This window comes from Papaver somniferum, chromosome 9 (genome assembly GCF_003573695.1).
Source record: "Papaver somniferum cultivar HN1 chromosome 9, ASM357369v1, whole genome shotgun sequence".
In the NCBI taxonomy this organism is placed as follows: Eukaryota; Viridiplantae; Streptophyta; class Magnoliopsida; order Ranunculales; family Papaveraceae; genus Papaver; species Papaver somniferum.
In genome coordinates this window covers 109,637,629-109,664,374 of record NC_039366.1, presented here as the reverse complement: position 1 = coordinate 109,664,374, position 26,746 = coordinate 109,637,629, and the positions used below count along the sequence as shown (strand labels likewise).

Here is a 26,746-nt window from a genome sequence, read left to right as displayed (position 1 = left end):
GGTCTGGATTCACAATCCCAATGAAGTCTTCAAGTCATTAACCTAAGGTTACAGGTGTAAGATCAGAATATCGCAGCAATAATGCCTCAGGGAAATTATTAACAACACAACACAGCAATTGTCGCAGAACAACTTCAGAAACGAAATAATAAACGACGTCAGCTAAATCATGAGAAAAATGTGATGGTCCTGCGAAAATTAGAGAGTTTGCGAGATTAACATTTGTAAGGATGCGAGAATGTCGAAAGTCATATCCGAAAATAAAGGACAGATTAGCTGTCATCCACTATGTAATTCCCTATAAATAGCTGCTCAGTTGTTAAGGAAAGAAGAGAGATCTTTTCTGAGTGAGAAGTAAGTAAATAGGAGAGAGAAAATCTAGAGCAGTGGTTATTCTTGATTCCTTTATCTTTTCTTGTAAGATTGTTCAAAGATTCATCAATAAAATTAAGATTGTTAATCTAAAATGAGTTGAATGTTAATGAAATCTTGTGAGGGGTGTAGTGTAGGATTTCCTGCAACTAAAACAAGAGAATCTACTCTAGCTTATGAAACTAGTATCACATAGGAGGTGTGCGGATTAGGTTTCCCAGTTGCTAGAGTTCTCCTTTATATAGATTTCAAATCAGGGTTTGCAATCTGAGTTACCTTGGTAACAAAGCATCCAATAAAATTAAGATTGTTAATCTAAAATGAGTTGAATGTTAATGAAATCTTGTGAGGGGTGTAGTGTAGGATTTCCTGCAACTAAAACAAGAGAATCTACTCTAGCTTATGAAACTAGTATCACATAGGAGGTGTGCGGATTAGGTTTCCCAGTTGCTAGAGTTCTCCTTTATATAGATTTCAAATCAGGGTTTGCAATCTGAGTTACCTTGGTAACAAAGCATCCAATAAAATTAAGATTGTTAATCTAAAATGAGTTGAATGTTAATGAAACAAGATATTTTGGAATCACAAACGATGAGACGAAGGTGTTTGTGACTACTTTTCAATCTTGCCTATCGGAGATAAAATCTCGAGCAAATATTAAAGAAGATAGTACTCAATCATGATAGAAAACAACAAGATCAGAACATGCAACTACAGAGAAAATAGTTGGGTCTGGATTCACAATCCCAATGAAGTCTTCAAGTCATTAACCTAAGGTTACAGGTGTAAGATCAGAATATCGCAGCAATAATGCCTCAGGGAAATTATTAACAACACAACACAGCAGTGTCGCAGAACAACTTCAGAAATGAAATAATAAACGACGTCAGCTAAATCATGAGAAAAATGTGATGGTCCTGCGAAAATTAGAGAGTTTGCGAGATTAACATTTGTAAGGATGCGAGAATGTCGCAAGTCATATCCGAAAATAAAGGACAGATTAGCTGTCATCCACTATGTAATTCCCTATAAATAGTTGCTCAGTTGTTAAGGAAAGAAGAGAGATCTTTTCTGAGTGAGAAGTAAGTAAATAGGAGAGAGAAAATCTAGAGCAGTGGTTATTCTTGATTCCTTTATCTTTTCTTGTAAGATTGTTCAAAGATTCATCAATAAAATTAAGATTGTTAATCCAAAATGAGTTGAATGTTAATGAAATCTTGTGAGGGGTGTAGTGTAGGATTTCCTGCAATTACATAATGGCGCTAGAAACAGGGATGCTGAAGATTGAAAGTTGAAGATTGTTGTTGGGATTGTTCAAATCAAGAAAGTGATTAAACAAATCAGTGAACCAGTTAAAAGAAAAATTATTAGAGTCAATGAAGATGACAAAAGGTTGGAGTGTAATATGATAACAAAAACAATGGTTAATGAATTCCATGAAAACATCAAAGGAAGGATACATAAATGAGATTTTGAAGGAAGGAAGGTTATGGCGGTAGAAAAGACATCACCCTTGAAAGATTGGGAAAAGCAAAAAAACACATTCATGGCGGCAGAAATACCAAAAGAAAATTCGAACCACACATCTCCATTGGTTATTACAGTGCCTATTACGCGAAAAGAGAAGGGGACAACAACAAAATCCACGGAAGAATGGACATTGAACAAAAATTTAGTCGATACAAGAAGTTCAGTGGATATAATATTGTATCATGCGTTTAGGGGAATGAGATTTAAAGATGAAGAAATGTCCAGTTCAACATATCTTGTTCATGGCTTCGGAAAATCCACAACAAAACCTAAAGGAAAAATAGTGGTACGAATTCCACTAGGAGAGATCGAAACACACGTGACACTATGCGTGGTGGATATGGAATCGCCATATAATATGTTGCTAGGAAGACCATGGATACATCCGATAAAAGCTGTAGTATCAACGTTGCATCAATGTATTAAATTCCCCACACCAAATGGAATAGGTGAAATCAGAGGAGATGTTGACAATGCGAAATTATGTCATCAAATTGAAGTAAAGCATTATGAAGGACGAGAAAAAAAGAAACAATTTCGCAGAAAGTTGGCAAAGGAGGCAAAGAAAGAAGAAGAATTTAGAGTGTACACGATAAGGGCAAAAGAAGGCAGGGGAATACCCAGCGAAATTTCGGAAGAAGGAGAAGGACCTGTGAAAACAATAAAAGAACCAACACCAATGGGAGAACCCAAATCCAGTTACACTTCCGCAGAACCAACAAAAGAAATAAACGTTGGGACTATAGAAGAACCTCTAATATTGAGAATTGGAACCAAGATGGATGTAGAAGAAGAAGAAAACTGTTAACCTTTTGCGAGAATATAAAGACATTTTCGCAGGGAGCATGGATGAGATACCGGAATAGATCCATCAATTGCATGTCACAAGTGGAGATTAACAAGAATGTGAGACCATTTAAACAAAGAATAAGAAAAATCGCAACAGCCTACCATTCCCAAATAGAAGAAGAACTACAGAAAATGCTTGATGCAGGAATTATAAGAGAAGCTAAATACCCAGAGTGGATAGCGAACATGGTCATTGTTCCAAAGAAAAACAAAGGAATAAGGATTTGCATAGATTTCACTGATTTAAACAAAGCTGCCCTAAAGATAGCTTTCCGTTACCAGATATTCCTCAAATGGTGGAATCAGCAGCGGGAAATGATAGGGTATCGTCTTTAGATGGGTACAAAGGATATAACCAATCCCTCTCGCTGAAGAAGATCAAGAGCATACTGCTTTTTTCGCCCCTAGAGGTTTATATTGTTACACGAAAATGCCATTTGGTTTGCGAAATGCGGGAGCAACATACCAAAGAATGGTAGAGAAGGTGTTCGCGAAATGGATACACAAAACATTAGAAGTATACGTGGACGACATGTTAGTAAAGAGTAAAGAAGCCAAAGACCATGTACAGGACCTGAGGGAGATTTTTGAACAAATGCGGCAGTATGACATTAAACTGAATCCTGAGAAGTGTACCATTGGAGTTGCATCGGGAAAATTTTAGGCTACATTGTATCAAAGGAAGGAATACAGGTTGATCCAGAAAAAGTGCAAGCAGTTCGTGACATGCCAACACCAGCAACAATAAAAGATGTACAGAAGTTGAATGGACTTTTAGCTTCGCTAGGGAGATTCATTTCGCGATCATCAGACAAATGCAAGTATTTTTTCGATATACTCAAGAAGGGTGCGAAATTCAAATGGACTGATGAATGCGAAAAACTTTTCAAGGGATCAAAGAACATCTTATGAATACATCTATTTTACAAAAAGCAGAATCAGGAGAAGAATTATTAATCTATCTTGCGACGACGTCGCATGCATTAAGTGTCGTGTTATTGCGAATAGACGCAGGAGTGGAGAAACCCATCTATTACATTAGCAAAACTTTTAATACTGCCGAGAAGAATTACTCAAAGATTGAGAAGCTAATCTTAGCATTAGTTTATGCATCATTTAAGCTCCGCATATATTTTCAAGCGCACAAAAAATAGGTATTAACAAAAGTACCAATTGAATCAGTGATGAAGAATTCAAAAAGATCAGGAAGAGTGGAGAGATGGAATGCACAAGTAGGCCACTTTGATATTAAATATGAAATTTTGTCTTCACCAAAATCACAAGTTGTTGCAGATTTCTTGGCAGAATTTCCTTTAGAAGAAGATGAAGCGGTAGAAGAAATGATGGATATAGAAGAAGAACACGGAGATCCAAAAGACTTATTAACAGAACCAAATAGATGGGAGATATTGGTAGATGGATCATCAAATGGAGAAGGCAATGGAGTTGGAATTGTTTTAATTTCGCCAGAAGGAGAAGATGGCTTTTTCATTCAGATTGGAATTCGCATCCACTAATAACGAAACGGAATATGAAGCTGTGATACATGCCTTAAAGTTCGCAATAGAAATGAAACTAGAAAATGCCAGGATCACTAGTGATTCGCAGCTAGTTATTCGCCAAATAAAGGGAGAGTACACTACAAATGAACCATCCTTGAAGAAATACAAGAAGCTCGTTGAAGAATTGTCAGCGAAAATCCCAAAAATAAAATGGAGGCACATTTCAAGGAAGGATAACAGACTCGCGCGACTTTTGCTTTCATCTCAAGCATGATGACAGATCCAACTGCGAGATGCATAAAAATACAGACACTTCTGTCACCATCAATCAATAAAGAAGAAGAAGAAGTGACGTGATGATAATAGACGGTGGAGAAGAAGAACAAACGAACAATATCGCAGATTGGAGAACAGAACTTCATGCATATTTGGCGAAAGGAGAAACACCAAGAAATAGATTGGAAGCACACAAGTTAAAAAGCCGCAACAAATTATGAATTAAGAGATGGGCTGCTATACCGAAAATCCTTTAATGGACCATCACTCAGATGTTTGACACGAGAAGAAGGAGAAAAGGTGCTAAAAATGTTACATAGTGGGGATGCTGGCAATCATAGCGGGGAAGATCTTTGGCACATAGAGCAAAAATGCAAGGCTATTACTGGCCATACATGCACGAAGATGCAAAACAAATATCAAGACGTTGCGAAGATTGTCAGCGGCATGGAAAGAAAATACATGCACCTGGAGCACCATTGTCATCTTCAACCAGTGTGTGGCCTTTTGGAAAGTGGGGCTTAGATATTGTGGGGCCATTTTTACCAGGATCTGGACAAAGAAGATACTTAATAGTCGCAACAGATTATTTCACAAAATGGACAGAAGTGAAGGCAGTACAACATATTCGCGACAAAGATATCTTTACATTCATATTCGAAAATATCATTTGCAGATTCGGAATTCCTGCGCAGTTGGTATCTGATAATGGGAAACAGTTTGAAGGACAGAACATAGAAATGTTACTTAATGCATTTAAGATAAAATGTGGAAAGTCTACTCCTTTGTATCCACAAGCTAATGGAGGCAGAGGCAACAAACAAAAATTGCAGATATATTAAAGAAGAAATTAGAAGGACATCATAGAGCATGGTGCGAACAAGTACATAATGCAGTATGGGCTTATAATACAACTAGAAGAGAAGCTACTGGAATGTCACCTTTTTGTTTAACATACGGAGTTGAAGCGGTGTTACCAACAGAAGTTGTTATTCCGACAACAAAGAGAGAAGCTTGGGAGAAAAATCTTAGTGCGGGTTTGATCTTAAGCAAACTTGATGAATTAGAAGAAAAAAGAGAAAGAGCTTTACAACATATGGAGAATTATCAGCGAAGATTAGCCCGAGAATATAAAAACGTGTCAAAGTACGCGAATTCCAACCAGGAGATTTAGTTCTGCGAGAGACACCAATATATCAGCGAGAAAATGGTGGAAAGTTAGCGAAAAAATGGGATGGACCTTACATCATTAAGGAGATAGTTGGAACGGAGCTTATAAATTAATGGATCCAGAAGGTAGAGATGTTGGTCATAGACTTGACAGACCATGGAACAGATTGTACTTAAAAAGATATTATCCGTAAGAAGCTTTGAGAAGTTATGGATTCTGAAAGAATAGTTGCGAGATTATTCATATCAAAACAAGATCATGATGTGCGAAACTTTCGCAGAGATAATCATAGAACAATGACATAAAAGAAAGGGGCGAACCTTTATGGCGTACACCCTAGTTCGCGAATAAAATTTCGCAAGAGGCAAATGTAAGACCTAAAGTACGTCATATAAGGGGGTACCTGTTGCATGGCTCAGGGAAAGGCTACACCGCCACCGGAACCTGAGTCATGGAGATTTGGGGTCAATAAAGCCCATCCGGGAGAGGCACCTTGGATTCTCAGCTTAAGCATATGACTTAGGTTGGGCGACTAAGGTAATAAGGACTCTCCCAAGGAGTGCAGAATCTGATCAAGGCGCCGAGGTACACGGTTGAGTCAAGAGTGCCAGGGGCGTCTGGAGCGTACCTTGCCATTCTTGACAAGTCTTGGCTTATACTGCACTCGGCCCGAAGAAAACCCCACTTAGGGTGCAGTCTCGTAACCATAAACCCTATAGGTAAAAGGGATAAGAGGCTGCGAAAACAACTGGTTGTTGTTAAGACTGGATGGGAGGAGCTAACCTTGTATGGTAGAAGTACGCCTCCTTGAAGGGGCAACCAGGGGGAGATAAGGGCGGCACCCTCCATTAGGGAGCTGATAAGTGTCTTAAGACGCAAATGTCATGAGGCTTTTTACTCGCAAGGGTATTAAGGCTTGTCATATTTGTGCAACAATCCTGAAGAGGCAATAATACTAGAAAAAAGATAAGACGAGATCAATGGGTTTTCGCATGAAAGTGCGAAGACGTCCTGCGATTTCGTCGCAAGACGGCAATGTAATGGGGCTTTATTTTCGCAAGAATATTTAGGCCTATCATATTGTCGCAACATTCCTGAAGAGGCAATAATACAAAAGAAAAAGTTAAGGCAAGATCAATGGGTTTTTGCATGAAAGTGCAAGGACGTCCTGCGATTTTGTCGCAATGACAAGAGGTGGCATAATAAGACCTTTAATTAGGAAGGCAAAATAAGACCACATGACAAAACAAAATATTTATAAGTATTCATAACAGATCATTTTCGCAAGAAAGATAATGAGAGGCAAGTATGGGAATCAGTAAACAAGAGGCATTATCTTTCTCGCCAGCAAAATACTAAAAGAGAAAATTAATTCCAAAGTTGGTTGAAGAATATTATTCGCAAGAAAATAAAGATGAAACAATTCAAGAAGATAGAACTAGATAAGAAGCTCATGCTTCAGTATTAATTCCAGTAGAAGGAGATAATGACGCTCGCGCCAATGTTCTCATTATCGCCAACCTCTTCTTCATTTCGATTCTGATCTTCACCAACAATAATTCCTTTGAGAGGGACTTCTTTTTCGCCGCCACCTTGATTATCGCCAGCAATTACTTCTTTAGAAGAGATTTCTTTTTTGTTTTCATCTTGATTAGCACCAGCAGTTGCTTCCTTAGAAGGGATCTCTTCTCCATCTTCCAAAAGACTATTCTCTCACCACTTTCATAATCATAATCACTGTCAGCAGGACGAGGAATTTCATCATCATCTACTTCCAAAGGTTCGATTGATGTAGGAGGAAGAGATTTGGACAATAAAATATCATTTACAAGGACTTCAGCCCGGAGATGAACTTGACGAAGAAGTGCTCTCTGATGATTCCTATCTTGAATATCCTTAAAGTAAGCAAGATAATCAAGTCTTCTTTCTGCTCGGTCGCGAGAACCAGTAAGGACAGAGACGAGTAGTGCATTTTCTTTGCGAATTTTGGCATATTTAGCCTCCAAAACAGAAATGGAGGAATGAATTTTTCTCAGACTCTGCGAAAAGTAGAATACAAAATTTCAGTAAGATGAAGAACTCAAAAAGATATGACAAAGAAAAGATAGTTAAGGCAGTCAAACTATTATGACTACCTTCCTTTTGCGAAATAAGGTGTTGAATCAAGGTCAGACAACTATTCTCCCAACGGTCCATCGCATCATCAAATTTATCTCCAACTAAACCTTTAAGTCGAGACTGAAGATTTTTCTCTTTAGAAATAAGAAAGGCATTTTTCTTCGCAAGAGAAGAATAAGATTCTTCTAATTTGGAATATTGTTCTTTAAGTTGATTCGCCTTTACACTTAAAGCTATTCTACCTTGAATGAGTGTATCTCTTTCAGCGATAGATGACTCTGTTACTTCTTTAAGTTCATTTCTCAAAGAGCGAAGAGATTGTTCTTGGTCATCACATACTTTCTGAAGGATGCTAAGTTGTTGCGAAGATATCGCCATCTTTTTAAACAAATTCGCTTCTCTTGAGATAGAGTTTTATTCTCATCTGATAAAGATTCCATCCCTAGATTAGCTTTAGTTAAAGAATAAGAGAGGCGAGATATTTCATTACTTAATAAATCTTGCCTCCGAACTAATTGGGTATTTTCATTGGTAAGATTATTTATATGATCAACAGAGTATGAATAGAGGTTATCTAATTGGTTATATTGATCCATCAAAATCTCTTTATCAACACGGGCTTCTTCAACAGCAGATTCAAATTGATATCTCTCCATTATTCGTTTCTGGTTTAAGGCTTAACATGCGAAAGAGGGATTTCAAGGATAATTAAATATGGAAAGGATAAAATCATTAGAAAGGCAAATTGAAGACACAGATAAGGAAATCATACCTCTCAGTTCATCATTCTTCTTGCGAAGATTGTCGCGATCCAGCGAAACATTCTGGAGCTTTTGGTTTTCGAGACGAAGAGCATTACACTCTTTTTCCAAAGTTGTTTGCGAAGCAGCTCTGTCATAGCCAAAATACTTACTCAGAATTTCGCAAATACCAGACTTGACAGGATCAATGGGAGACTTCTTGCCATCATCCAAGACCTAAGACAAAACTTTGAAAGCAATATCTATTCCTTCCACGTTTTCTTTCGAAAAAGGAAGAGTCTCAGATAGATAACTGGCAATGATAGAAGGTTGAGAAACATAATCAATAGGAAGATAAGAAGTTTCATTCACAGAAGGATTAATAAGGGGGGTTTCAATCACTGAAAGGTCAGTTGAAGAAATGAAATATGAGGCAACCTTTTCGCGAATTGGGGATAATGGTTTAACTTTCGAAGATGTCGCAGGAGATTTTGAAGAGATAAGTAAGTGGAATGGAACAGAGGTTTCAACGGTTTTAAGGTGGCGAGATTTCTTGAGAGGTTTGTTGGCATCCTTATCACCCTGCGAATCATAATCTAGATAAGAAACAGAGGCAAAAATATTGTTATTAGAAAAGAATAATGTTTCTTACTACCTTCTGATTCGCAGACTTTCTTTTGTTTACAACAATCTTATGCTGCAATTTGGGAATATTAGGGTTCTGAACCGTAAATTTGGTGTTAGAGGCGTTTTTGCTGAAATAACAACAGTATGGGAATCACATAAGCAACATCATCAAATAAAGCAGTAAGCAAGATCAATTTCAGCAAAACCCATAAGAAATTCAAAGAAAACTAACCTCGATGAATCCATGGGAAGCACTAGCAGGAAGATTGATTCATAAAAATTAAAAAGGAAGAAAGTTACGAACAGTGAAGATCTACAGAGGGAACAATATGGAGGTGAAGTAGAAATTAAAAAGATTAAAAGAAGAAGAAAGAAGAAAAAGTTGCAATGGCAGAACAATAGAGTTGCAGAGATGAGAGAGTAAAAAGAGAAGAGAAAGTAAAAAGAAAATGGAAAGAAGAGTAAGAAGAATATATAAAGAAGATTTTTTTTACTCGAAGAAATAAACACCATTAATGTGAAAAGACGTGAGCGGTTAAAAAGCAACGGTTACAGAAGACGTGTCAAGAAATAGATGGAAGAAAGGATACGTGTGATAAATGCAGAATATGAAGAGATGGACAACTGCGGCACTTCTCACATCATTCTCTATTTCGCAGAGAAGATATGAGAAGAGGCAAGATGTAGGATCAGAATCTCGCAGCAATAATTGCTCAGCGAAATTATTAACAACACAACACAGCAGTGTCGCAGAACAACTTCAGAAACGAAATAATAAACGACGTCAGCTAAATCATGAGAAAAATGTGATGGTCCTGCGAAAATTAGAGAGTTTGAGAGATTAACATTTGTAAGGATGAGAGAATGTCGCAAGTCATATCCGAAAATAAAGGACAGATTAGCTGCCATCCACTATGTAATTCCCTATAAATAGCCGCTCAGTTGTAAAGGAAAGAAGGGAGATCTTTTCTGAGTGAGAAGTAAGTAAATAGGAGAGAGAAAATCTAGAGCAGTGGTTATTCTTGATTCCTTTATCTTTTCTTGTAAGATTGTTCAAAGATTCATCAATAAAATTAGGATTGTTAATCTAAAATGAGTTGAATGTTAATGAAATCTTGTGAGGGGTGTAGTGTAGGATTTCCTGCAACTAAAACAAGAGAATCTACTCTAGCTTATGAAACTAGTATCACATAGGAGGTGTGCGGATTAGGTTTCCCAGTTGCTAGAGTTCTCCTTTATATAGATTTCAAATCAGGGTTTGCAATCTGAGTTACCTTGGTAACAAAGCATCCAATATTCACCGTTATATAGATTAAACGTACCTAAACGTGTACACTTAGTCGGTTCAACAATAGTTAACCAATGGTTAGCGATATGAGCACTTTCATATCAACCTTATTCATATTTACCATAACTAGTTCAAATGACTCAAATGAAACTAGTTAAAGAGTTGTTCAATTGATTCGATCTCATAGAAGTATACAAGACAAAATTGAAGCAAAATCGATTTTGATTCACTCGAATCAATTCATGAACATCATATCCACGGTTTGCAAAATATTGCATTCCTTATTATAAAAATGTTTTAGTTCATGAACAAACCGATTTTAGAAAGTAACCTACTTAAGTATGCAAACGGGTACGCATACCTAAGTAGCCGGACCGAGTTTGGTTACGCCAGTATGCATACGGGTATGCATACCAATTCATACTTCCAAACTCCAGCAGAAATTCACAGAACCCAATTATGTATATCAATGCATACCAATTATGTATAAAATATAATGCGGAAAAGAAATAACACAGACACCAGAAATTTTGTTAACTAGGAAACCGCAAATGAAGAAAAACCCCGGGACCTAGTCCAGATTTGAACACCACACTGTATTAAGCCGCTACAGACACTAGCCTACTCCAAGTTAACTTCGGACTGGAATGTAGTTGATCCCTAACCCATTTCACACTGATCAAGGTACAGTCACGTTCTTTACGCCTCTAGAACCACACTGGATTCTGCGCAGTTGATTCCCTTAGATGATCTCACCCAAAACTAAGAGTTGCTACGATCCAAAGTCGAAGACTTGATAAACCAATATGTCTCATATAGAAAAGTCTATTGAATAAATATGTCTCCCACAGATAAACCTATGAGTTTTGTTCCGTCTTTTGATAAATCAAGGTGAACATGAACCAATTGATATACCGAACTTATATTCCCGAAGAACATCCTAGAAATATCAATCACCTGACAATAATCTTAATTGTATGGTAGCGAAACAAGATATTGTGGAATCACAAATGATGAGATGAAGATGTTTGTGACTACTTTTTATCTTGCCTATAAGAGGTTAAATCTCGAGCAAATCTTGGAGAAGATAGTACTCAATCACGATAGAAAACAGCAAGATCAGAACACGCAACTACATAGAAAATAGTTGGGTCTGGCTTCAGAATCCGAATGAAGTCTTCAAGTTGGTAAACCTACAGGGATTCGTGAAAAACCTAAGGTTAAAGTATAATCGACTCTAGTTGCAACTGGCATCACACAGGAGGTGTGGGGATTAGGTTTCCCAGTTGCTAGAGTTCTCCTTTATATAGTCGTCAAATTAGGGTTTGCAATCAATGCTACCTTGGTAACAAAGTATTCAATATTCACCGTTATATGAAAACCTGATTAGAGTCAAGCTAATATCTTTCAACCGTTAGATCGAACTTAGCTTGTTACACACAAATGAAAAGTGACTTCATTTAGATATGAGTAACCGTACCTCAACGTGTACACCTTTGTTGGCTCAACAAGAGTTAACCGAAGTTAGCCATATGAACACTTTCATATCAACCTCATTCATCTTAACCATAACTAGTTCAAGCGACTTAACGAAACTAGTTCTAGAGTTGTTAAATTGTTTATATTCTCATAGAAGTATACAAGACACAATTGAAGCAAAATCGATTTTGATTCACTCGAATCAAGTCATGAACATTATAGCCACGGTTTTCAAAAGATTACATTCCATATTATATAAATGTATTAGTTCATGAACAAATCAATTTTAGAACTTAACTTACTCAGGTATGCATATAGGTACGCATTCATAAGTACCCAGACTAAGTTTGGGTTCGCCAGTATGTGAACGAGTACGCATACCTTCCAAACTCAGCAGAAATTCCCGGACCTGAACCTTACGCCAGTACGCGTACCTCTACGTACAAGGTTCCCGGACTTTCACTAAACCAACCAGTACGCATATGGGTATGCATACTATGGTTCCCGTATTTGGATTACATATATCCAAGTACGCATACTATGCTTATATCCAATTGTTCTAAACTCCATTTCAATCATTGAAACATTCTTGGAAGACGACAATAGATGTCTCACACAAACTAATAGCTTCAAAACAATTTTCAAGTGATCGAATGATCAATACGAAACATTTCGAGTCTACATCAAATGACTGTCTCACACAAATCATGTAAGATGTTACAAGGTGATTTTCACATGATCATCTTTTGACTTTCGTCAAGAATATAAGATGATCTTGGTTAAAACGAAAGTTTACCAACACATATTTCGAGAAATATGTAAGCGAGTTAAACTCAGCTCGAAATATCAAATGTGCATAATTGAAGTCTATATAGCTATACAACTTTTGTCTCAAATAGGAGATAAAGTAGATACACTTTTGAGTGATAGATGAGTTCAAGTCTCCACATACCTTTTGTTGATAAAGTTCCACAAGCTCCCCTTATTAGTTCTTCGTCTTAAAGGATGCCTTGGTAAGTGCCCAACATACCTGAGTACCCTCCAATTGCAGAAGAATGTAGAGACTGAAGAATGGAGAGTCTGACATTGTTGGCTGAACCAATGTACAATCTGCCTTTATATCTGAGGATGCCTTGAGTGTAAGAGAATGGGGACTGTGCTGCTGACACAAGTAGTTGAGATATATGTTGTTGGACAATGGCATCATTCTCATAACTAGATATAATATCCAGCGCCCATTGTGGTGTGCTGCAGGAGATGGCATGACATTCAACATTGTAAGTGGGTAATATGGAGAGAGCATCAGCTGCAGTATTGTCCATCCCTTTTTTTTACTTGATAACATAATCAAAACCCATGAGTTTAATGAGCCATTTTTTGTTGAAGAGCAGTGGAGATCCTTTGATCCATCAGATACTTAAGGCTTTGGTGGTCAGTGTTGATAACAAACTGACTATGAGAAAGATAGTATTTCCATTTCTGAACTGCCATGACAATGGATAAGAATTCTTTTTCATAAGTGGGCAATGCTAGAGATTTAGGGCCAAGTGCTTTACTGAAAAAAGAAATGGATTTACCCTCTTGCATCAAAACTGCTCTTACGCCCCTTGCACATGCATCAGTCTCTAAGGTGAATTGCTTGGAGAAGTCAGGCAAGGACAGCACTGATGCTCTTGTCATTGCAGCCTTTAGTTCAGTGAAAGCTATATGAGCATCTGGAGTCCATTGAAAGGCATCCTTTTTAAGCATGTCTGTGAGTGGCTTGAAAATTGTACCATATCCTTGAATAAATCTTCTATAGTAGCATGTTAAACCCAAATCAATTACAGATTGGTTTCTTTAATAACCAATCGAGTTTCTCAGACACCAACGGTTAAAGATACATCATTAAATGACTCTGAACTTGAGGAAATGAAATAACGCTATTACAATTAACGTCAGATACGACTATACCCCTATGACCAACTTAGCCAACCATGGCTCGCTGTGGCTCGTGGCATGGACACATGACATTACTCCCCCCTTCAAAGATCCTTGTCCTCAAGGATAAAATGTGGAAAGTGAGCTTTGATGTGAGAGAGGTCTTCCCAAGAGGCATCTTCGATAGTGGATTGGACCATTGAATCAACAGTTGAGGTATAAATGTATTACCTTTGAGTGTCAGACGAGTGTTTAAAACTGCAATTGGTTCCACCACATAGTGTCCTTGATCATCTACCACTGGCAGTTATGGCATTGTAGTAGTTTTTAACCCAATGTGTTGTTTAAGTTGTGATACATAGAAGACAAGGTGAATGCAAGATCCAACATGTAATTGTAATTTGTAAGCCACTTCTCCAATTCGCTGCAACACTTTAAATGGACCAAAGTATTTAGCTGACAACTTGAAATTCTTGTTAATAGCTACTGAAGATTGCATGTATGGTTGTAGCTTGAGAAAAACTAAATCACCCACTGCAAACTCTCTGTCACTGCGCGTCTTATCTGCAAAAAACTTCATCCTACTCTGAGCCTTATCTAAGTCTTCTCTGAGAAGTTGTAGCATGACATTTCTCTCTTGAAGATAAAACTCTACAGATGCCACTGAAGTTGTTGGAGGAATAGGGGAGATGAGGTGAGGTGGTTGGTACCCATAAAGAGCCTGAAATAGTGACATTTTCAGGGAGGTATGATAATTGGTGTTGAACCACTATTCATCCAAAGGCAACCAATGTGGCCATTGTTTAGGGTTGGAGCTGTTCATACACCTGAGGTACTGCTCTACACAAGCATTGGTTCTCTCTGTTTGACCATCTGTTTGTGGATGATAAGCAGTACTGAGTTTGAGAGTGGTGCCTAAGGATTCGAATAGACCTTTCCAAAATTGGCTAAGAAATATTTTGTCTCTATCACTGACAATGGAGCTGGGAAGGCCATGCAATTTGAAAATATGGTTAAGGAATTCTTTGGCTACTGTAAGGGCAGTGAAAGGGTGGCTTAGTGGTAGGAAGTGGCTATATTTAGTGAGTCTATCAACAACAACTAAGATCACACTCTTGTGATTGGATAATGGCAGACCTTCTATAAAATCCATGGCTATGTCTTTCCATGCTCTCTCATGGATAGGTAAAGGTTGAAGGAGACCATTAGGAAGAGAAGAGATTCCCTTGCTACACTGACAAACCTCACAGGTAGCTACAAACTGTAGAACATCATGCTTCATTTTTGGCCAAAAGAAATGGGACTTAGACCTTTGGTAAGTGCCCAACATAACTGAGTGCCCTCCAATTGCATAAGAATGTAGAGACTGAAGAATGGAGAGTCTGAAATTGTTGGCTGAACCAATGTACAATCTGCCTTTATATCCGAGGATGCCTTGAGTGTAAAATAATTGGGACTGTGTTGCTGACACAAGTAGTTGAGATATATGCTGTTGGACAATGGCATCATTCTCATAACTAGATATAATATCCAGTGCCAATTTTGGTGTGCTGCAGGAGATGGCATGACATTCAGCATTGTAAGTGGGTAATCTGGAGAGAGCATCAACTGCAGTATTGTCCATCCCTTTTTTGTACTTGATAACATAATCAAAACCCATGAGTTTAATGAGCCATTTTTTGTTGAAGAGCAGTGGAGATCCTTTGATCCATCAGATACTTAAGGCTTTGGTGGTCAGTGTTGATAACAAATTGACTATAAGAAAGATAGTATTTCCATGTTTGAACTGCCATGACAATGGCTAAGAATTCTTTTTCATAAGTGGACAATGCTATAGCTTTAGGGCCAAGTGCTTTACTGAAAAAAGAAACGGGTTTACCCTCTTGCATCAAAACTGCTCCTACGCCCCTTGAACATGCATCAGTCTCTAAGGTGAATTGCTTGGAGAAGTCAGGCAAGGCCATCACTGGTGCTCTTGTCATTGCAGACTTTTGTTCAATGAAAGCTATATGAGCATCTGGAGTCCACTGAAAGGCATCCTTTTTAAGCATGTCTGTGAGTGGCTTGGAAATTGTACATATCCTTGAATAAATCTTCTATAGTAGCCTGTTAAACCCAAAAATCCTCTCAATTGCTTCAAAGTGGTAGGCAATGGCCAGGTTAGCATGGCAGCTATCTTTTCAGGATCTGGAGCCACTCCTTGGGAAGTAATGAGATGGCCTAAATACTCTAACTGAGATTGGCCAAAGACAGGTTTTGATAACTTTGCATATAATGAGTGCTGTCTTAAGACTGTAAAAACTTGTTGTAGATGAGCAATATGTTCCTCCACTGAAGAGCTATAGACCAAGATATCATCAAAAATACCAACACAAATTTCCTTAAGAATGGTTGAAATATATCATTCATGAGGGCTTGAAAGGTGGCTGTTGCATTAGTAAGGCCAAATGGCATGACCATAAACTCATAGTGCCCATGATAGGTTTTAAATGTTGTTTTAAAAATATATGGACCAAATAATCTTATTTGATGGTAGCCAAATCTTAAGTCTATCTTGGAAAAAATAATTGCTCCTTTAAGCTCATTCAATAACTCATCAATCAATGGAATAGGGAATTTGTCTTTCACAGTCATGTCATTCATTTTTCTATAATCTACACAAAACCGCCAAGTTCCATCCTTCTTTTTGATAAGAAGAATTGGAGAAGCAAAATGACTATTTCTTTTTTGAATGAGTCCTGAATTAAGCATTTCTTGAACCATCTGTTCAACCAAAGACTTTTGGATGTATCGACATCTATATGGTCTTTGAGAAGTTGGGGTAGAATGTGGTTTAAGAGGAATTTTATGGTCTAATGATCTTGGTGGTGGTAGTTGAGTAGGCTCAACAAAAATATCAGAGTAAGAGTCCACTAATGGAGTGAGGAAGGATGGTGTAGGTGGAGGTGGTGAGGTTGAGATAACAAATAATTGACCCAACAGTGTAGGGACCTTACTCTTAACATATTTTTTAAAAGAAGAAGCACTAATAAGACTTAATGAGGGTTTAGAAGAGCTTCCTTGTAGTGTGATGTACTTGCCTTGATGCATGAAAGAAATCTTGAGTTGAGAAAAATTGAAGGTGATATCACCTAGCTTATGTAGCAAATCAACCCCTAACACCATATCATAACCACCCAGTGGAAGGACCCTCATATCAAATGAAAATTGGTTGCCCTGCATTTCCCAAGCAATGGAGTGACAGATGCCCTTGCTGATGGTGCTGTCATCATTAGCCACTGTGACCACCATATGACCTGTGGGAGAAGCATGAATACTCAATTGGTCAGTAAGTTTAGAATCAATGAAAGAATGAGTGCTTCCAGTGTCTATGAGGATCATAATTGGTTTCTTCTGTAATTGACTAGATATACGTATAGTGTCATGAACCACATGTCCTGTCAAAGCATGTAATGATGTTTCCATGGTTGAATCACTAGAAGGAGAAGAAACAGCTTGAGTGGTTGCATCCGAGAGTGGTTCTGGTTCCTCAATATCCTCATCAGTGATAAGCATGAAAAGCTGTTGAGTTTTACATTTATGGCCCTGTATGTAAAATTCATCGCAATTGTAACATAAGCCTTTATCTTTCCTTTGTTGAATTTGTGCATAAGTGAGGCGTCTAATTGGAGGTAAGGCTTTATCAGGGGAATTTTTTGTAGGAGTGGTTGGATGGGTGATAATAGGTTGTGAAGAAGAACCACTAGATTTGCAGAAAGGAGTGGGGGGGGGGGGGGGAGTAAAAGGGTGTAATGGCAGAAGAAGGCTGTGGAATGGATAATGGGGGTGGTGCAAATGGCTTGGAAAATGATTTAAGTGGTTTAGGTATGTGATGTAGTGATGCTTGCTGCATTCGGGCAAGGAAAAATGCCTCAGAAGTGGTATCAGGTTTAAACATTTGCACTGCAGTGCGTATTTCCTCTTTCAGGCCACTGATAAAGCTTAGGGTATAAAATTCCTCAGGTAGAGTTGGATTATTAGCTACCATGAATGTATTGTAATGTTCCCATTGGTCATAGTAAGCTTCCCATTGTAGTGTATATTGATACAACTACAAGGAATGAAGAAGATAATTTCAGCAGCAAACTGCTTTCTCTCTGTGTTACAGAGCCTAACTTTGAATTTGAAAGCAAAACTATTTCATTCATTACCCCAAATCAATTACAGATTGGTTTCTTTAATAACCAATCGAGTTTTTCAGACACCAACGGTTAAAGATACATCATTAAATGACTCTGAACTCGAGGAAATGAAATAACCCTATTACAATTAACGTCAGAGACGACTATACCCCTGTGACCAACTTAGCTCACCGTGGCTCGTTGTGGCTCGTGGCATGGACACATGACATTACTCTCCCCTTCAAAGATCCTTGTCCTCAAGGATAAAATGTGGAAAGTGATCTTTGATGTGAGAGAGGTCTTCCCAAGAGGCATCTTCAATAGTGGAATTGCACCATTGAATCAAGAATTGAGGTACAGATGTATTACCTTTGAGTGTCAGAAGAGAGTTTAAAACTGCAATTGGTTCCACCACATAGTGTCCTTGATCATCTACCACTGGCAGTTGTGGCATTGTAGTAGCTTTTAACCTAATGTGCTGTTTAAGTTGTGATACATGGAAGATAGGGTGAATGCAAGATCCAACAGGTAATTGTAATTTGTAAGCCACTTCTCCAATTCTCTGCAACACTTTAAATGGACCAAAGTATTTAGTTGACAACTTAAAATTCTTGCGAATATCTACTGAAAATTTCATGTATGGTTAAACTAAATCACCCACTGCAAACTCTCTGTCATTGCGCTTTTTATCTGCAAAAAACTTCATCCTACTCTGAGCCTTAGCTAAGTATTCTCTGAGAAGTTGTAGCATGACATTTATCTCTTGAAGATAAGACTCTACAGGTGCCACTGAAGTTGTTGGAGGAATAAGGAAGATGAGGTGAGGTGGTTGGTACCCATAAAGAGCATGGAATGGTGACATTTTCAGGGAGGTATGATAATTGGTGTTGAACCACCATTCAGCCAAAGGCAACCAATGGGACCATTGTTTAGGGTTGGAGCTGGTCATACACCTAAGGTACTGCTCTACACAAGCATTGGTTCTCTCTGTTTGACCATGTTTTTGTGGATGGTAAGCAGTACTGAGTTTGAGAGTGGTACCTAAGGATTTGAATAGAGCTTGCCAAAATTGGCTAACAAATATTTTGTCTCTATCAGTGACAATGGAGCTGAGAAGGCCATGCAATTTGAAAATATGGTTAAGGAATTCTTTGGCTACTGTAAGGGCGGTGAAAGGGTGGCTTAGTGGTAAGAAGTGGCTATATTTAGTGAGTCTATCAACAACAACTAAGATCACACTCTTGTGATTGGATAATGGCAGACCTTCTATAAAATCCATGGCTATGTCTTTCCATGCTCTCTTAGTGATAGGTAAAGGTTGAAGGAGACCATTAGGAAGAGAAGAGCTGCCCTTGTTATACTGACAAACCTCACAGGTGGCTATAAACTGTAGAACATCATACTTCATTTTTGGCCGAAAGAAATGGGACTTAGACCTTTGGTAAGTGCCCAACATACCTGAGTGCCCTCCAATTGCAGAAGAATGTAGAGACTGAAGAATGGAGAGTCTGACATTGTTGGCTGAACCAATGTACGATCTGCCTTTATATCTGAGGATGCCTTGAGTGTAAGAGAGTGGTATCTGAGAATGGAGTCCACTGAAAGGCATCCTTTTTAAGCATGTCTGTGAGTGGCTTGGCAATTTGTAATCCACTTCTCCAATTCTCTGCAGTACTTTAAATGGACCAAAGTATTTAGCTGATATATCAACAATGTATCCCAAGAAATAGAATCCTTACCCTGTTGATAGTTTAAAAACCATGGATCCACTTGGTAATCAAAATGAATAGCCGCCATATCAACACGCTCCTCATCAGGAAACTTATGAAGGTGAAAATATCGATTACATTTGAGAACCCATCCACAAGGGTTTATACCATTAAAGCGTGGAAAATCAACCTTAGGAGTACGAATAAAATTACTATTCTCTTTGTGAGAGAAGCGTGGAATTACAGAATGAAATCCACCCTGATGAGCATCTGATTTTGAAGAATCTGCACCATATCCAGCCTCGTTCATCTGATTGACGCCCAGGAATTGTATGATATCCTGTAGATTGGTTTTAATGGTGTTGACATCTGAATCCAATCGATTAACAGATTGAGATAGAGTACCCACAAAATCTGAGGTTTGATTTACTGAAATAGCCAACCGAGCAACTGTTGTTGCTAGCTGATTGAGACCTGGGTTAACACCGGCGACTGTAAGTTTTTCCGCCATGAAAACAGATCCAGGAAGGAAGGCTGATACCAATTGTAGTGTATATTGATACAACTACAAGGAATGAAGAAGATAATTTCAGCAGCAAGCTGCTTTCTCTCTGTGTTACAGAGCCTAACTTTCAATTTGAAAGAAAAACTATTTCATTCATTACCCCAAATCAATTACAGATTGGTTTCTTTAATAACCAATCGAGTTTCTCAGACACCAACGATTAAAGATACATCATTAAATGACTCTGAACTCGAGGAAATGAAATAACCCTATTATAATTAACATCAGAGACGACTATACCCCTTTGAGCAACTTAGCTAACCATGGCTCGCTGTGGCTCGTGGCATGGACACATGACAGACCGAGCACTTCTCTAACAATCTCCCTCTTTGTCAATTTTAGTGACAAAACTATAAATACATATGGATTACAAAATAAATAAACTTTGTAGCTCTCAATCCAAATGTTTGATTTCCTTGGTTCTTCAACATTACTCAAAATCTTCGTCACTTCCAAGTACTCCAGTGATTCTGAACGTGTTCAACTCAGCATCATCGTTGTTGAAGATCCGTAGTTATAGCAATGAGAAAACAGTTGCTCTCAAGCATTGTTATACAGTTGTTTATGGGTGAAAACTATTTCTGCCGGTTTTGGTAATTTGGGGTGTGTGAATGAGAAATGAATCTAAACCCTAAACAAATGCACTGCACGGGAGTGCTTGTGATTCGAGAAATCAATCTGTACAATTCTGGCTTAAACCAAGAAATGGCCGTGCCAGACTTGCTTCGGTCACAAAGTGAAGGAGATGGGGTTGATCTTAGGGAGGGAAGCAAAGAAGGTGTTGATATTGTGAAGGTGTTGGATGTGTATGACTTGTATCAGAAAGCTGAACTGGCTTGCAGAATGTAAGCTATAAGTTCTGGTGTTTGGATACGATTGTATCAACACTTGGTTTCTGTTGTCTTGTCTTGTTTGAAAATAGGGAGGAGAACCTATTTATACAAGTCATTGAGCCTAACCCACGTCTCTCATGGAAAGTGGAGAAAGTGGAGTGATGGAGTAGTGGAGTTGCGTGTGTTAGTGTTACACGATCAGTCTTTCCAAGTTCTCCCATCATCACTAACCATCCATGACTTCCTGACACGTTCTTGTGATGGCGCGTTGTGCGCTGCACGCTGTAAACCGCCAGACCAATACCCCAGTATGTATCCCCCAGTTTATGACATGATTGATGTCTCGAATGTTCGGATCGTGGGACCCACAAAAGGTAGCATGTAATGCTAGGTTAAATAACTAAGTTATTTGGGAATTTGATACTTGTAAAATATCACGTGAATTCTATGCATCTAATGCATCGAATATATTTAGCATGTATGAAGCATCGCTGTTGAGCGTCTTAAAATAGCATCATGTCCAGCCTACTTCATGTGATGGTTTGGAGGCTGCGCAAGCAAGTCCTCTCTTGTCTGACCACATGGTGTGGTAGAGTGGCGGATGGTAATCACCACGACACCTCATTAACCAACTAACTCCTGACCAGGGTTGTATAACCAAGCAGGTGAAGTTGAACGGAAGAGATGATCTTTGAGACACTCATATGCGACCGTTAGTGGAATTAGGGTTTATGAAGAGGTGCGCAAGCATCACTCTTCAGCTTGGTCGAATCAAATCTTGGGACACGATTTTAGAAAGGACGATAGGGCATGCGTGTAGACGGCATGCCGGTGTACATTCCCATACCTCATTGTCTCGTGAAAGTGTAATCTCGTGAAAGTGTAATCGAGATTAGTTTGCAATTGGGAGGTGTAACCACGGCTAGTTTCGGCGTGCGAATCGAGGCAACCAGTCATGATATGCCTTGGCCGATCGGGTGTGGAGATAGATGGGCCCACGGTGATCATGTTGATGCGCACCGGACCTGCCTAGTCTATTCCTGGACCCTTCATTCGTGCAGAATAAAATGGATGCTTGTGATGTTCAAACCCTAATTAGGGTTTCACCGGCCGTGCGTCATGCCTTGTTTGGGCGCACGAACTGGAACGACCAACTATAGTTGGTCCTGACCGATCGGTCGTGTATGTAGGCAGGCCCACTGTGATTGTGTTGATATGTTCTGGTCCCTTTGAATCTACATCTACACCCTCCATCTACGCCTGCGAAGATGGATGGTTGAGACTGCTTTGCGATACATGTAATATGCCGCAGACCCTAAATTAGGGTTTCACGTCCGTGCTGCTTTGGCTGGACGATTTGGCAAGCTATGCTACCCTTTTGGGGAGGCCGACCATGTGGAGCCCGCATTGGGTCGGTGGTGAATACTCCAATACCTGCCTGGGGGTTATGGATCCGATCTAAGCCATCCAATCATGCTGGTGAAGTTGGATGGTCGTGATCGTTTCTGAAACTGATACGGACATTCCAGATGCTCGATCGGGATAATATAACACTCCGAGAGTTATAGCCTGTACGGGTATTTCGTACATGCCTCCTTATTCAATGCTTGGAGATTCGTGTTTCTCTGCTGAGAGCAATCACTCAGTCGTCATGCCGCACCAATAATGAGAATGGATTAGTACAGTAAATACAAGGCTGGTCATGCATTAATTGGTAATGCTAAAAGTTTTATAGTGAAGAAGTATTCTCCACTTTATCAATGGCTTTATCCTTTGCAGGATGTCAGCGCATAAATTTGGTTTTACAATTTTAGCCCTGAACTAAAATCCACCATCAACATTAAGTCCCATGCCTAGCGCATAATGGTTGCATTATTGTGGGGTAGGCATGAGATGGTGACAGTTAAAGATAAAACTTATGAGACAAAGTTAGATGTTACCAGGAGAGACGGGTCGTCTTGTCCTTAGAGCATGTCACGTTCAAGAGGCGTCCAGGCGAGCGTTCCCCTAGCATGATTTCGGTCTTTCCTGCTTCGATCGACCTTGTTATGCCTGCTTAGGTCGAGGGGCTATTGTGCCTGCTTGATCGAACGTGGGCTTGATGTGCCTATTCGACGGACTGCTGCGCCTGCTTCGTTCGTGGGAGTACGCCAGGTGTGACGACGACCTTGGTGGGACCGGTTTCCTCCTTCAGATATTTGAGCCAAGAAGGGAATAAAACTTGTATGCTCCTCTTCCCATAGACAACCGTGCATGTAACCCTGAACGGATGTGGACCCCACCATGTATATGCTTCGACCAAACGTTACCATGTTGCCTGTTTGATAGGCATATGGGCCCGCCTACTTCGCTCAACCGTGAGACTCATCATGCGTCTTCTTGATCGAACGTGGGCTTGTTGTGCCTGCTTCGGTTAAACGTGGATCCACTGTGTGCCTTCTTTGGTCGAACGTGGGATCCGATGTAAGCATGCTTGCTTCGAACATGGGCAGATGTGCATGCTTCAATTAAACACGGGTCCACCGTGTACATGCTTCAAACGTCGGCCCTGTGCTTCGACTGAAAACCGGCCCTGCTGTGTGCGCCTATTTCATTCGAATACCAGCCTTATGACCTTGATCAACTCCGGCTTTGTGGACTCGACCAACACCGGCCTTGTTTGCTGACGTGGCCCAATACCAGCCTTACATGCTGACGTGGCCCAATACCAGCCTTGTGACCTTGATCGGCCTTGACGAATACCGGTCTGACGTGACCCTAGCCTACTTGCATGACGTGATATCAGTCTTGCTTGCGTGACGGGATATTATCCTTGCGTTCTCGACCAATACCAGCTTCGCGGACTTGGGAAACACCGGCCTCGTTTGCTGACGTGGATCAATACCAGCCTTGCTTGCTTTGCCCGAACGTGAGACCCGACGCGTGCCTGCTTTGCTTGGGGCCGGCTGTTGCCTCACCCAACACCATATTTGCTCCTTGACCAACACCGGCCTTGCCTTGACGAACACCGGCCTTGCTGACGGACATCGCTGCCTCGACCGACACCGACCTTGCTGTCTTATTTCGTTCGAACACCGGACTTGTCCAGTATACCAACTTTGTTACTTCTACCAACACCGGCGTTGCTGCTGTGACCAACACCGGTCTTGCTGACTAACACCGGTCTTGCTAACCAACATCGGTCTTCCCTTTGCTCGAACGTGGCACCCAGGCGTGCTTTCTTTGCCCAAACTTAACCTTGTATGTTCGAACGTGGTGTGGGTCCAGCTGAGAGCGTTGAAGCAGCTTCTGGAGCGAGCAGGTCCTGGAGAGCGTTGAAGCATCTTCTGGTGGAGGGAGCGTTGAAGCGGTTTCTGCTGGAGAGAGTGTTGAAGCATCTTCTTCAGAAGAGAGCGTTGAAGCAAGCTTCCTCTTCAGTTTGATTTACACTTGCGAATTACATGCTTCTTGATTGACCGTGTTGAAGAAGTCCCTGACTGACGGTGAAGGAACTTCGTGCTGAGATTCAGTCCCCAAGCGTGATTTACATGGTTCTATCTTGTATGGTCGGTGGGTTTACCATAATGAAGATATCGCCATCTCTCCTCCGTGACTCTACTACTTTTCCGTGGGAAAATAAAATATGCAGAAGTTCGGATTACCTCTGTCTGTAGTGGTTGTTTCTACGGTGAAGCTTGAACAACGGTTCTCAACCGCAGCTGCGATCAGAAGAGACTGGGAGGAAGATGGCGCGAACTTGGCGGTATTCATATAGTGGTAGAGCTCGTCTCGTTATTAGAGGGAGAAGCTAATGATGGAACCGATGGATTCTTGATGTTGCCTCATGGAATGAAGAAGAGGGGGACAGTCCCCTGCCCACGAGTATCCATTGAGACTTCTACTTGATAGATGTTGCCACGTTGGGTTCATGAGACCGTCTTTACGCCTGTGTTGCGCTTCATAGACGTCCAGGAATATCACCGGCCTTTGACAATACTTCTGCACTCTTGAGTATATATTCGTCTATGGACATCTTGGAACGATAGTGTGCTTGCATCTCTCTAAATTCACCATCTTTGAGATGGGCAGTGCTAAGTGTCATACTCCTTTGCCATTATCATCTTCGGATAGTGTCTTTGAGGAGTAGGGAAGTTACTTCATGCGAATGACTTAACTAATGATGAAGCTCTTGACATGGAGAATCTATATGTATCTCTTAAGACCCAGGTGAAATCTCCTTTGGTAATGCAGCTACTTCTTCTACGGGAGACGAAATTATGAAAGCGTCTCTCATTGATGTTGTTGTCGTCGATACAGACATGGAATATCTTGGACGTTGTTTCATCATTGTGGCGGTCGTGCATGTGTTATTGGAGTTGGAGTTGGCGATCTTGGACGCGCAGGATGTTGTATCTCGGTGGTTTTCCCCTTACTGCCTCAGCGGAACTTGTTACAAAGGCTGAAGATTGTATTGCCCGTTGGTGAAATATATGTTTCCACGAACATTGTGAGGCTCTTCATTACTGGCAGGCTTGATGTTTCCAGCAGAGCAGGTGCTGTCGTAATTGCACCATGCTCATACATCCTTATCTGGTTGTAGCCGCTACATCCATCCATGGAGGAGAACATTCCGTGTTCGCTGGTAGCATCTACCAACATGTCGATGTTAGATAGAGGAAATAGTCATTGGGGCAGCATTCGTTCAAGTCTCTGGAGTACATGTAACACCTGATCTCGCGCCTGGATTGCCTCGGAGATTGTTTGACCGGCTTGGATCGGAGATTGTATGAATGCTTACACAAGGTCGAGCTGATGGAGATAGGCCTAGGAGATTCCTCATCGTCGAGCTCATCAGTTGTGGAGTTGGTACCATCTTGCAGTTGTTGGGAGCATCCAACACCACTTCTTGTGGATCGTTGTTGTTGTAGCATTCCGTTGGGCGGAGAGACTGGGTAATAGTCTCCCCTTCTGCTTGCTAACAGAGGCGTCGGTATACAGTTTTCCCTTTCTGGTCAAGGCTTTCCACGAAACATGGGTTGTGTCTTCATCGAATGAAGAGGAATGCCTTGTCAGCAAAGATGCGTCGTGGGTATTATCCCTCAATGATGCAAGTCGGTCCTCCTCTTGGATTGACGCCCACGTGGAGAGTGGGATGCAATGGACTTTGTCTGATCCTTCCCATGGAGTTTCCCTCAGTTCGAACAGTTCTACTCCGCATATTGGTGCGTAAGAAGACAATGATGCAGGAATACGAACGACTTCTTTATCCAGCATAGTCTTCAGGCATTGGTGATACGTTGAAGGGACGATCCCGTATGTGCTGGTCTGGTTTCCTTCAAAGTCTGTCATTGTGGTAGGATGCCATACGATCTTTCCTGAGCGAACCTTGTCCATCCTGAGGTTCTTGAGAGTAATCACATTCGAAGACGCTCCTGTGTCGATGAGGGCCCTTTTGAAATCCGAATCCTTGATGCGTGCAGTAATGTCTAGGGCCCGGTTGTGACCTTCTTCTGGTTGATTGCAGCAAAATGTCTCTGCTCGTTGATTCTTCGAGAGGTGTAAAAGTTCGCATAAACTTTCCACTAGAGAAACCGCTTCCTGATCTACCGGCCTCCGTCTCATAGTGAG

The 26,746-nt window shown here is 40.2% G+C and overlaps 1 protein-coding gene across 1 annotated transcript; it reads right to left on the bottom strand.

The window, feature by feature from the left end:
- Nucleotides 1–14,179: 14,179 nt before the first annotated feature.
- On the bottom strand, nucleotides 14,180–14,608 carry LOC113312394. Its single transcript, XM_026561144.1, has one exon. The coding sequence runs from the start codon at nucleotides 14,606–14,608 to the stop codon at nucleotides 14,180–14,182; it is 429 nt and encodes a 142-aa protein (XP_026416929.1).
- Nucleotides 14,609–26,746: the final 12,138 nt, after the last annotated feature.